Source organism: Ictidomys tridecemlineatus, chromosome 4 (assembly GCF_052094955.1).
Source record: "Ictidomys tridecemlineatus isolate mIctTri1 chromosome 4, mIctTri1.hap1, whole genome shotgun sequence".
NCBI classification, from domain to species: domain Eukaryota; kingdom Metazoa; phylum Chordata; class Mammalia; order Rodentia; family Sciuridae; genus Ictidomys; species Ictidomys tridecemlineatus.
Genome location: NC_135480.1, coordinates 79,166,548 through 79,179,816, shown reverse-complemented (window position 1 = coordinate 79,179,816; position 13,269 = coordinate 79,166,548). Strand labels below are relative to the sequence as shown.

Here is a 13,269-nt window from a genome sequence, read left to right as displayed (position 1 = left end):
TTGAGCCATGAATCAACCAGCAGCCTTCTCTTTCTCAACCATCTCCCCAGAAAAAAGAAATGAGGGGAAAGAAGTACACTTCACTTGAACCGCAGCACTGCTGCTCTTTCTCCTTTCATGGGGCAGTGGGCCTACGGGACATTGCTCTGGAACTTTCTTTTCTGATTATTGACAAAGAGGTCTGAAGTTAAGGCAGAAATATCCATGCAGCTGCCTGTCTTTAGTGCGGGTAAAGGCCTCTTTATCACTCTTGCTTGGCTCACAAGAGCAGACGGATGGGAATGCATCAGAACTCTCTAAATTCTGAATCACTCAGCCTAAGAGAGGCAACTTCATTTTGCAACCGATTTTTCCAGTGTATTAAAAGTTCCCATTTGTGATGAAGGCTCAGGGAGTTTAGCAAAAATTTTAACAAGAGCCATTTCCTCTGTGCGCTTACCTCCAGAAAATGCTCTGCCTGCTGCTCTCGATCCAATTTCCTTGAAGTTGTGGTAATCAGACCTGTGTAGAAATGAGAATATTTGACTTTTAAATATCTGGGGCAAGTAGATTACCGACTGTGGGAAACAACTCCATTTAAAGGAAAAGCAAAAGTGACAGTGGACAGTAAACTCTCCAGTTCCCCTATGACAATCAGAATAGGCTCACAAATCATTGGTAAAGCAAAGTTGATGAAGAAAATATGAAAAATTGATCTGGTTTTGCTTACCATAGCCAGGTGTTGTTATCTTTGGGGACCTGAGAAGTCACTAAAGAACCATTGTTGTTCTGATAATGAGGCATTTCAAAGATTCATTTACATATGACTGAAATTCTACTGTTGGAGCCTCATTAAAGATTTTAAAGTTCTTGAACAACTAATAGGTTGTTGACACTGATTACATTAGGGCTATGTAATAGCACTTTCTTACTTAATTTTTATATACTCATATAATGTTTTGTTATATTTTCAAAAAAGGTTATTTCTATAATAACTACTTGTACACATAAGCATTACAAGTTTAATAACTCACACACCAAAGATCACATACATAATTTTATCATTCTTTAACTTGTTTAAATCTTGATACAAAATAATTCCACAGGGAAAAGGTCTCCCTTTCTTCCAACAGCGTTTCTCATAAATGAATCACCCTTTGAGTATAAAGACAAAGAAAAGGGAATGAGATGACGGAAATCTTCAAGGCCTCCCAGCCAATTGCACCAATTTGTCTTTTGCAGGTTTTATTATTATTATTGTCAAGTGGCAATTAGAAGGTCAAATTTATTTTCGGTTTTTCAATTCCACCATGTCCCTGAAGTGAATGTGAGTTGGGTTGTTTTCATGGTACATTCTGATTGACAAGGAAAAAACAGGAAATCATGAAAAACGAAATCCCAATGCTGGCAAGGCACATGGAATGGGGGAAAGGTGTTTCAGTGGGATCCGTGGAGAGGTTCTTGACCTGAAGCTTCTGTGTCATACCCAGTGGTGGATGGGAGAACATGCATTTTAGTGAAAGCAAAGAAGAGGCATAGGAGATTAAATAGTTTCCCATGGGCTTCAAAACAATATCTTACTCAGGGTGGCAAGGCTGTTGACAAGCTGGCCCACAAGATATTTTGTTAATTATCATTTCCTTGTTTTAGTTCTGTGCTATATTTTCTCTTATGTCCATTGACAGGACAGTGACAAAGAAAATTCATGAGTGAATACTTAATTTAGAAGTGTTAACTTTAATTCTCAATAAACAAATTCCGTGTGTGTGTGTGTGTGTGTGTGTGTGTGTGTATGAGAGAGAGAGAGAGAGAGAGAGAGAGAGAGAGAGAGAGAGAGAGAGAGAGAGAGAGAGAGAAACAAGCTGGCCTGAGTCCCTCTATCTCTGCACCCCATGGGGAGAAAACCTGTTTCCATCACAGAGATCTTCCTTTTCATGAATTCATTCTGGATGTGGCCCACCACACAATACCCTTAGGTTTTTCCTTTTCTTTCTTTCTTATAAATTGGAAATGTGTGTATGTTTGTGTGTGTGTGTGTATACACACACACATATATATGTATGCCTGTGTATGTATAAATATATATGTTAAGTCCAATGTGATGTTATGATTTTCGAATACTGCGTGAAATAATTAAATCAAGTGAATTTACATATCCAACATCCAAAATACTTATTTTTATGGGAAGAGAACATTTGAAGTTCACTCAGCAATTTTTGAAATGTACAATCACTACTATCAACTCTATTCACCAGGCTAAGCAATACCTCCAGATTCTCCAAATTCAGCTCAGATGTTAGCCTTCACTGACCCTCATTTCCAGGATTGGGTGCCCATCTGATTTGCCCCCACATAACCAGTACACTTCTCCATCATTGTTCTTTAATCTATCCAAAAATCTTTTGCTCCCATGTCTGTAATTTCCTACTAGACAGACAGGTCCTTCATGGGTAAGGCCTTCCTTTTGAGTCTGAAGCTCTGGAGTGGGGTGGGAAGCACCTAGCTCCCTGTCTATAACAAAGAAAAGGAATTCAATAATGCTTAGCTACCAATATTTGCCATGGAAGAGATTGTTATGTTCTAATCTTCAATTTTGCTACAGACTTAGAATGTATTTGTATAGGACAGTATTGTTTTGTGTGGGGGGAAGTGCATTTGTGGGTGGGGAAGGTTATGTGACATTGCATGCACTTAAAACCATTTACAGAGTTCCTCTGTGTGAATGGAGAGTGCTAAGTACTCTTGGGTATAAGTAAAAGTTACTGTCAGAGGTTATGGAATGAAGAGTGTCAGTAAGAGTTTCAAGTGAGAGGGTCAGTACCTTCCCTTCTCCAGATACCCATTAGAATCTTCTGGGAAAATCTGAAAACACAGATTTGTTCTCTATTTCATCTCTCATTTAGTGTACCAGATTCCCTTGAGATGATGCCTGAGATTGTCCTCTGATTCTAAAAGAAAAGTGCTGCCTAATTCTACTATCCTTTGTTGAACTTCACTGTGACTTTATTGACATGATTTTTTTTTCTGCCTGACTAGCTATATCCAAGAATGAAATACACTCAGCTGCTTTAGTACCTGGATCGGACCATTGGGCTTGATGTGTGTGCATGTGGTGCTACAGGGGGAGGGCAAAGGGGAGATGTGTGAGTGATTTGGAGGATGGGGTGATACAGGAGGAATAAAGGAAGCACAGCTCTCGGATTCATATTGATTAAAGGCCTGTCTGCTTGCACTGGTAGGTGTCTAACACAGGATCTTCATTTCCAGGCTACACTCTCCGACAAGGTCATATGTCATGGATAATCTTTTCAAGTGGGGGGTAGCTGTCTTCTAATAAGGCAGGGGAGGCTTTCTTCCAGCCTCACTGCCTCCTCAGGGGGGCATCCTCTGTTAGAGGTCACAATGAGTATGAGACATGCTTATTATGTAGAGGTTGCAAATGGGTGAAATGGCTATGGGCCTCCACCCTGCTGCTCATCTGTGGCTTTTCCAGGCACAAAGGAGTAGCCACCTCTTTGCCCCCTGTTTCCCTGAGGACTCTCATGTCATCACTGCTCCTCCTCACTCGGAGTCACAAGGCCAAGACTGTACAATGAAACAGTCAGCTTCCTCTCCTGATGACTCTGAGGGCAATTCTTTAGAAAATTCACATATTTTCACCATATTTCACATATTTCCATGGGCAGGCCTGTACCAGAATGTGTTTACATAAAATTTATTAGCTAACAGAGAAAGAGATGGGCTTCCTGAAAAACCCCAAATGTCACACAATAGAGAATCTGGAACTATGGGGAGCCAGGAAGATCCCATTCCTAGAGCAAAAAGCACAGGAAAGCATCTGTAGGATTCAGCTCTCTGGGATTCCATCTTCTTTATTTTCACAGAGATAAGTAAAAGGCAAGAAAAAACATCCAAGTCAAAAGTAGAAATCATCAGGAAGACAAATACAGTCAGGCAGGGGAGAGGGACTGTCTGATAATGGGTGTGAGGTTTCTTTTTGGGGTGATGAGAATCTTCTAAACAAGATCATGGTGATACTATGGTTATAGTTTTACAGTTCTGCACACATTCTGAAAGTATTGAATCATATTCTTCAAGTGGGTGAATGTTATTTTACATAAGTCCTTTATCAATAAAGGTGTCAACATCAGTTGGAAATCATAAACTCTGCCCATTTAGGTTTAATAAGTCTTTCATATTTGGAAAAGACAGACACTTGAATGAGTCAGTAAATGAATAAATGAGGGAATGAATGGAATAAATTAGGCATCAGGCATGAAGAGGGGTTGGAATAAATAGAATGATTAAGATTGTCCATGGGAATCTGGAACACAGAAACAATGAACTTTTCTGGGTTAAGGCAACAACTGACAGTTATTCACAGTGAAACATAAATCTTGTTTTCATGTCAGGGCCAGCCATATTAAGAAGAATCAAAAGCTTTCTTTCTTCTAAAGGAACATACTTCGCATGAGCTATAAAACTTTAGCAGCACTGCCATATAGTCATAAAGGAAAGAAGTGAGTTGCTCCTCATCGTCCAGAATTAGTTAAAATCACAAATGCCGCTTCTTCATTTTTAACAACTTTGTGGTAGCTGCGTGCATTGGGGTCTTAGAATGGAGAAGAGAAAGAAACAGAACAACTTCTCTCTTCAACCACCGGACTCATTGCTGTGGAAGGCAATCCCATTCTGTAATCTAGGTAAGAGAGAGGCGAGCACATCATGCATGTAACTGTAGATCCACTGGGCAGAGTAAATTGAGGACTGACATGATGAAATTGAATTTCAAAGATAAATCATAGGCAAGCTTTGAATGTGGTTTGGAGATATAAACAAACACATCATTTGATATAATTACTTATGCAAACCTCCAATTTAGAAGGGGAATTACACCAGTTCTAAGTGAATGATATTCAATAAGGGGGGAGGGAGGGGGAGTACATGGTTGCAACCATGCAATTAACTTTAAAAATGGCCGCTTTTGATTTTTTTTTTTTTTGTTATTGTTGTTGTTGTGGAGACAGAAGAAATTCTAACAATCTCTCTCTGAGAAAAAGCCTGAGTCAAAAATGTGACTGCCTGTTCAAAAGAGAACTCCAAATGTTCTAAGTAGTTATGGTCAGAGAAGTGATACTCCTAAGCATGACATAGTTTCCCTGATTTTTCTCCCTGTGGGTGTCCTGGGTTGCAGCTGTGTAATCTATTGCCATGACAGACACAGTTTCCTTAAGTGCTACTTGAAGCAGTGCGTGTCTTAGCTGTTTCAGCATAATTCTGTTAAGACTGCTGGAAGCTGGGCTTGGTCTTAAAACAATACAACTGGATTTATCAACCAGTGAGCTACACTTTCTGAGTTCTCTGTGTTTTTCATATCATATTTCCTCTACTGACCATTTCTGCATGGTCAGGTCCAGCTATCTGGTAAACCTCTCACCATCCTTACAGAAAATTCAGGTGATGCCTTCTCAGTGAGGCCTTCTCAGGCTTCCTCCACTCATCAGGCTTCCTGCAGCTCATCTGTTGTCGGTTTCTCCCTCTCTACCACAGTTTCAGGAAGGCAGAGACTTTGGGAGTTCACCAGTGTAGATCAAGGCCCGGGATCAGTGTCTTTCAAATTTGCTGAGTATATAAATAATATTCTTACAGCTCCCAAAATTTTGCTCTAATTATTTGTTAAAGAGTCAGTCTTGCCTAATAGGACAGAAGCAAAAGGATAGTGAATAGCTCTGATTCGTCTTGTGTTCTGGGTGTTTAACAAGGAAACTGGCACATGGTAGGTACCAAGCAAATCTTGTCTGAGTGAGGGTGATGTGGATGATCTTCTAGAACTATCAGTGTTGTTTCATAGAGAGTGCCATAAAAGTCCCAATGTAAAGAAATTAAAGTTATCTGAATGTTCTCTTCCAGTGTTTTAATAATTTTAATGTTTCTCCAATTCTTTGGAGTTCGTTAGAGCTATTCCTAAGAGCCTCTTTTTAATTTTAATCTGCCAATTTAAGATTTGTAATTGTTAATCTTCTGAACAGCAGTATTATGGCCATTCCATGGTTCTCCAACATCCTGATTTCTACTTAATTTATTGAGAAATGTGGGAAATTACTACTGCATACTATAATGCAGTAGTATACAACCTTTAATGAGTTCTGACTGTGTGCCATGCCCTGTCCTAAAGAGTTTATACAAGGTCTTTTGAAACGTCACAATAATTCAGATACCAGATGCCCTAAGTGCACACATTATTCATTTATTTTTTATACAGACCTAATATATGTTTTCACTCTACTTTAATTTTTCTTCTAATTTTGACATTTCAGGGAAATAGAAATTATTTGGATTCCATTTATAGGGAGAATAACTTAGTTAAATAACTTGCCTAATGACTTCCAGAATCAATCTAAAGGGCTCTAATGTTGAAGCTTCTTCCTTGTCTCGCTACAGAAGATGTAGGGTGTTAGCAAAATCGCCTTCCCATTATCACTCTGTCAGCACCTGGTTGAGATTACCAGCAACTGCATCTCCTCCTCATCTAGGGATATGCAAAGTCTCTCTCCAGGCAGTGAGAGGCAGGCAGCACCTTCCAGCTTCTCTTCAGCTTGGAATCAAAGGAGCTGGAGGACAGTGATCAGTGAGGTGGGTGACTGAGGGAACACAGGGTGAAGAGTCTAAAGGCTTGAAAACATTCCAAGAAGGTGATTCTTTTGTCCCTTTCCTGTTCTCTCACCTAATCCCGCTTTCTTCTAAATGTCTGAAGTCCAGCTGTGCGGAACCTGCAGTCACTCCTTCAGGAAAAAAAAAAACTGCTCACTTTTTCACAGAATTAAGCATCCATATTCATATTTCTCAGAAAGTGGAAAATGTCAGTTAACTGTAAGTGTGAGCTTTTATATAGGGAACAACAACAAACCAACCAACCCCACATTGATTATTTCTATATTTATTATCAATTCCACACAATTCTGACTTCCAAAACCTCTGTTTTCACCTCTCTTTTTGACCTGAATAAAATGTTCCTTACAGTATTTTCACATGGATATAAAGGCTACACATTGAATTTGGAGAGAAATGAAATGGACAGAGAGCAAATGTATATTTCAAGATTATAGGAAGAATTAAAATTGGGATGAAGACATGCATTTGGTCTGTATAAAGATAAAACAACCAAGTAATAAGTATTATTGGAATCTCTATATAATATTTATTTGAAAAGAAAGGAACAGGCAGAAAGAAAAATGTGTACAAGAGATTCTGTATTAGTTATTGGGGGGTGGTAAAAGAAAGATTCTAGAAATTGGCTCATGAGATATATTCCTTAACTAAGGGCTGTTTCTTCAGGTGTAAAGATTTGGATTTGCTCAACTGAGCACATACTGCAACTATTAAATTTTCTTAGGGAATTTGCTAGGGAAAATCACTGATGGAATTACTTAAGCCTGCAACTTAGACTTTTCTTCATAAATAATAATCTACAATATGCTAATTGAAGTTTTTAAACTGTACAAGTGAGGGTATATTGCAAACCAATGTATGAAGAAGATAACCATGGGTCAAACGTGGTTCTTCGCTGTTGGTTTTTGTAACAGATAAGTTTCATTTTCTTTCCTTACAAGCCAATGGATGGCATTTCCCAAATCTGCTTTAGCAGCAGGGAAATCTCAGGCAGCAAGCACTCTTCTGCCAGAAACACTTTTCCCTTTGGATTGAGGATTCTGTAGCCACTAAGGTAGAAAAGAGAAACAGCCAGCTTGTGAAGGAAGAGTGTTGATGCTGGCATACACCCTGCACCTTGCCTTCTGGCCTAGTTGACAGATGGAGTTGCCCACAACCCAGAGGGAGAGTGCTGAGGCTTAGGCAAGCCCTGCTCCCTCACAGAAGGACTCATGACAGACTAGATGGGTGAGGGGCATCTGGGTCAAGGCAACTTATCATGAGAGTGAAGAATAAGGTAGGGCCAAAACAGGAGGGAGCGGAGAAGATGGTGTTTTGGTTAGGAATACTCCCAAAGGCCTCTCCTCTGTGTAATTCTCTCCTGTACCTGATGGCCCTGCCACACATCCATATATGCATAGTATAAATGTGCTCACATGCACACGCATCTACTGTTAGGACCAGTTTTGCCAGAATGCCTGAAGACTTCCCAGTCCCATCTGTTCCTCCCTCAATTCCTCTCCTCATCACCAATCCCTCCCAATCACACACAGCCCTCGGGCTCTACTTTCTGATTCAGTCTAGATGAGGAAGCATTTATGCACCTGAAGAAGTCTCTAGGCTATTTAACTAAACCTTAAATGCCATATTGGTTTCTTCAGAGAAATTTAGCTGCAGATGGCAGATCAATATTAAAGATGTCATATAAAATGATGCCATCTTTAGGTGCCATTAACATACTACTGGTGTGTGTTCTCAGATGTGCAATATGGCATACATCTACCCTCTTCTCTTTCTGCCAAGATTTTTTTTTTTTGCACAATTCCAAATATTGGATGATCAAAATAAAGAAGCAGAAATGGCTGGCAATCTAAATTCTACCATATAGATGGGTCCTAGAGATATCTATTCTGGGAAGCATTGTGATGCACCGTTAACAGTGTACTAACCAGTACTTGGGCTCTGGCACCAGACTAGTCACTTGGCTTCCCATGCCTGGCTTACTGCAGGCAGCTGCATGTCCGTGGGCAAGTTACTTAGCTTCTCTAAATTTCTGCTTCCTCATCTGTAAAATGAAGCTTATTAAATTAAGAAATCAATTTAAAATGCTTAGTTCTGTTCCTGGCTCATATAAATGCCCAAATAATATTATTGTTATTATCAATCTTCAGCATAGCGCCAGCAATACTACATGTGTTCAGTGGCCTAACCTTGCTTCCTGAGACTTCCCTGAAATGTCTCTAAACATTTTGGACAAAAAAAAAAATATATATATATATATATTCATCTGACAGAGAAGGAAAATGAGGCTCACGGCTTAAATAATAAACTCAAAGACTTATTGATAAAAGAACTTTCATTCATGTGTTGTTAAATGTTAAATTTCATTGGGAGTATGGTATATGTCCTTGCTACTCAGAAGGTGAATGGAGCAGCATTGTGAGTTTTATTGGGGAGCTGGTTAGACTTGCAGCGCTTCAGATTTCTCACAGACCTAGGTGATTGGTCTGCATATTAAATGTTCAGAGGCCTGGCTCTAGAACATTGTTGATTTTCAAATTTGGTTGCACAAATGAATCACTTGAGGGGTTTTTAAAGAACATACTGACGTTAGTGTCCTGTACCCAGAGATTCAGAATTATTCAGTATGGATTGAGACCGAGGAATAGTAATTGTTAAAAATTGGCTAGGCAATTCTAATATTCAGTCAAGGGTAAGAGTCACAGTGACCATTGTCTGATTGGTGGTTTATCATAATTAATTTTTTGCCTTATCTAAATCATCTATTTTTTTCACCATGAGCAATGTTCAACTTCATGATACAAAAGAAATGAAAGTCCAATAAATGGAGACAGCTGGAGTATGGTCTCCTGCATATTCTTATCTGAATTCCACAAAGTTTTGTTCTGAATCTCCAGTAAATGTCTACATTAGGTGACAGCCATGTTTGTTTTAACTGTAGATCTGACACATGCTTCCTGTCTTTCCTTACTTCTTTGGCTTATCTCAACTACAGTTTCAAGGCTTCATTTGGGCACTCTCTTTTACTGCCTGTAGCATTCACCCCATCTTGATCCATCTGGCCCCAAGATCCTCCTAGCAGAGGAAAGACACCACATTGCTGGTGGTAACACGTCCTCTTCCCCACAAAAGCATACGTGGACACAGGCACATTGGGAAGAGCAAAGAGGCCCCATATTTGTTCTCTTGGAAGTAACAATCCAGTGAGAGAAGAACTGCAGCTCAAGGCATGGTCTAATATACACCCTGACAACTCTGAGTGTTCCTGAGAAAGAACCAATGACACAGAATTGTGCTTTGGAGCCAGGTGCAGTAGCACACCCCTATAATCCCAAAGGCTCCCAAGGGTGAGGGAGGAGGATTGTAAGTTGAAGGCCAGCCTCAGCAACTTAGTGAGACCCTGTCTCAAAATTTAAAATTTATAACAAAAAGTGGTGGGGGAATGCTGGGGATGTGGTTCAGTGGTTAAGCTCCCCTGGGTTCAATCCCCAATACCTAAATAAATAAATAAATAAATAAATAAATAAATAAATAAATAAAAGAATTGTGTATTTGGAAAAGATGAGGGAGTAAGTTTCATTTTTGCTGAAACTCTAATGTTGAATAAAATTCCTACAGAAAATTTGGAGAAGGTTAAAATGTCAAATCTTCATCTGAGATTAACGGACAAAATTTTACTGAAACAGGTAAACCTGAGTATGAATCTTGGCTCTGCTTCTTTTCAGCTGTGTGAATAAAGAGAATTTACATAACTTCTCTGATCTTAGTCTTACCTCTGCAATGGATACAGCACTAAGGTCCTCAGAGGTTTTATTAGAAACAGTACAGATAAAGGGCTTAGCATGGAGCCCCATGCTTAGCAGATTCTGTTTTTACAAAAAGCAGTGCATTGGATTTTATTTTTTGTTACAAACCCCAAGAACACTGGGGTGGCATATCTTACATGCAAAAGGTAAACCTGATTGTTTCTAGATTGGTCACTCTGACAATGTCTGAAAATTTAATAACCAAGCAACTAAAAGTTGACATTTCTTTCTGTTATTCAAATGAACACCAGAATGTTCCTTAACTTCTGCCACACTCCAGAGGTGTGAAAACAGCCTTGGCACCCCCCTCAGAAATCATTTCACTGCAAATAATTTGTTTCTACATCTGTTTTCATGTGATAAATAAAATCAGGAGGATATATAATGTGCAAATTACTCATAGAATGTGCAGAGTCTTGAAAATGTGTCTGTTTTGTGGGCATGGAATTCTTTAAGATCATTTTTACTCCATAATTTATACAAGATCTCTTAGGAGCAATGTTTTGAAACCAATTTTTTTAATCTGCAGAAAATATCACTTTCTAAGGAAAGCTTTGAATGTTATCTGAGCACTGATAACACTTTTTTTAAAATACCACACATTTTCCTGTTAATTTTCACATAATTTGACCCTTTCCTTTTCTCTTAAGTTTATATAAACACTATAAAATCTCATTATTTTTTCATCCCACCTATCTGAGAATTTGTAATAGTTCCATGGCTGGTTGAAGCTTACCTTAGTACTACCTAGGTAAATTAATAGGACAGAAAAGTCTCAGGGGGATATTTAATGTACTCAAGGCAAACCATTTGCAAAGCACTTTAATTTTAACAACCATGATTTTGATGTCCTAATTACAAACAGCCTGTGTCACTCTTCATTAAAGTCTGGCTAAGCAGGTCTTGGGCTTGGCAACAATGTGTTAATAGTAGCATTAACCTTATGTGTTTATTTGAAAGCAGTAAACATGTGTTTCCTGAAGTAATTCAGGAATCCACGTTTTCAAATGTTAAAGAGATCATCCTCAGTGAGAGTCTGAATTAATGGTGTTCCAGAGTTCTTGTGATCTTTGGGAAGAAGATTCATCTCTTATAAAAATGATGGAGTTTGTACTTCATCAACACAGTGATTATGTGTGATTACTTAAAAATGTATGTTGTATGCTCCAGTTTCTTCCTCTGTGGCATGGCAGTGATTTCACAGGGGAGAAGATAAGCTCTTCCTTCACTGGGGGTATAAAACAAGTGGCAATAAAAGATGGGTTAGAATTATAAGTCCTTGGAAGAAATGGCATATTAATTCAGGAGGAAGAGTTGTATTTTCCTTCTGCTCATTGTAAATAATTCCATTATGAACACAGTGTTTATTTCTTCAATAGACTGTGACTTTCACAGTATAAAACATGTTTTCATTCGTTTAGTGTTCATTAAAGGAGCACATTTTAAGAAGCTCAGCTAATCTTTCTATCGTCCATGCTTAGCACAGGACCCACCATATAAATTGTGATCAATAAATATTAGTGAGTTTAATGGGTAGACTATAATAGCAATATAATTAAGTAGACATAAACATAGCTAAATAAGTATTGCTATAATAAAATTTATAAGTACGTGTTGTTTGTGTGTCTCACAAACATGTACCACCACCATACAAAGCAGGTAATGGTCCATATGTGTGAGAATATTCACTCAGCATTTACATTATGGCTTGTAAAACTTCGTGAATTTTTGAAAATGCTTCCAAATAAATTCAAAATGAAATTGTGTGCTGTGATAATTATTGTTTAGGTTTTTTTTAGCATAAAGTATTTCAGGTTCATAAAAAGCCATGTTTTCTGGTATCATATGTCAGAGTCTGCAGTCTGTGTGGTTAATTGAGGTTAATGGGGGGAAATGGCAGATTGCCAATGCTAATTAGTTTTTCTTGACTCTTTCTAATATATATTTTATTTCTCTTTTGCTTAAACTTTTTGTTTAACTAAATCATGTTATTTTTTCCAAGAATCTGTCACATGTAAGCGGAGACTGGTAGCCTGTTGGAGAGGGCTTAGATTGTGTTTCAGTTCCTAAAAACTGTTAAAACAGTGAGGGGTGGGGGAAAAGAAAGAGGGAGGCTGCACAAATAGCTAACTTCTGAATTCTCCAATTCACAATGCACTGTAGAGTAAGTGTCAAAATAGAGTCTGCATCAAAGGGCCTCGTAAGATCACACTTCTTGGCTGGAGACTGAAGAATTAATATTTCGAAAATGCCACTAAGTGCCTAGAAAGGATCATGCAAAGGGGGTGCATCAGCCACGTCTTATCTATAGGATGAGTTGGGAGGCATTTTAGTTTCTTGTTCCAGGAAAAGAGAAAAGAACAGTCCATCAAGTTAGAGAACCACCAAAAGGGTTAGAAAAACTAAAGTAGAATCAGTAGCAAATACTGGCTTTGTGATTGGGTTGGGACAGGGGTTGGGGAGAGGTGGGCAGCCCTGAAGACTGCCACAGCAGCTATCCTATTTATTATTCCATATGTATCCACAAAATCACATAAATACATATCATTTATTGAGTGTTACAATGCTAAGAAGCTAGATCTTCCTAACTCCTAAGCTTTCATCTTTCTGTAATTATTTTTCATCTTTATCTGCAATTATTTGCTCGGCTGTCCTTTACTGGTTCCCTTAGTAGTGGTGGAAAAAGTCTGTTTGGGTTTTCCTTTTCGATTTCAGGGACAAGAACGTTGATGGCAGAACTGATATGAGGCACGCCCTCTGGCTATTTAAAGTAAGCACCATAGCTGGTGGCCAGTCAGCTGGGCTCCCAAGTTCA

General features: G+C 38.7%; 1 protein-coding gene across 4 annotated transcripts in view; it reads right to left on the bottom strand.

Annotated features, from left to right (window-relative positions):
* Fat3 (FAT atypical cadherin 3) overlaps positions 1 to 13,269 on the bottom strand; it is a 600,104-nt gene that overhangs the window by 176,200 nt on the left and 410,635 nt on the right. For all 4 annotated transcript variants that reach the window (XM_078046859.1, XM_021734487.3, XM_040285086.2 and 1 more), the window contains one exon: positions 440 to 501. In XM_078046859.1, coding sequence (XP_077902985.1) covers positions 440 to 501 — 62 coding nt within the window. The remainder of the gene's footprint in view (positions 1 to 439; positions 502 to 13,269) is intronic.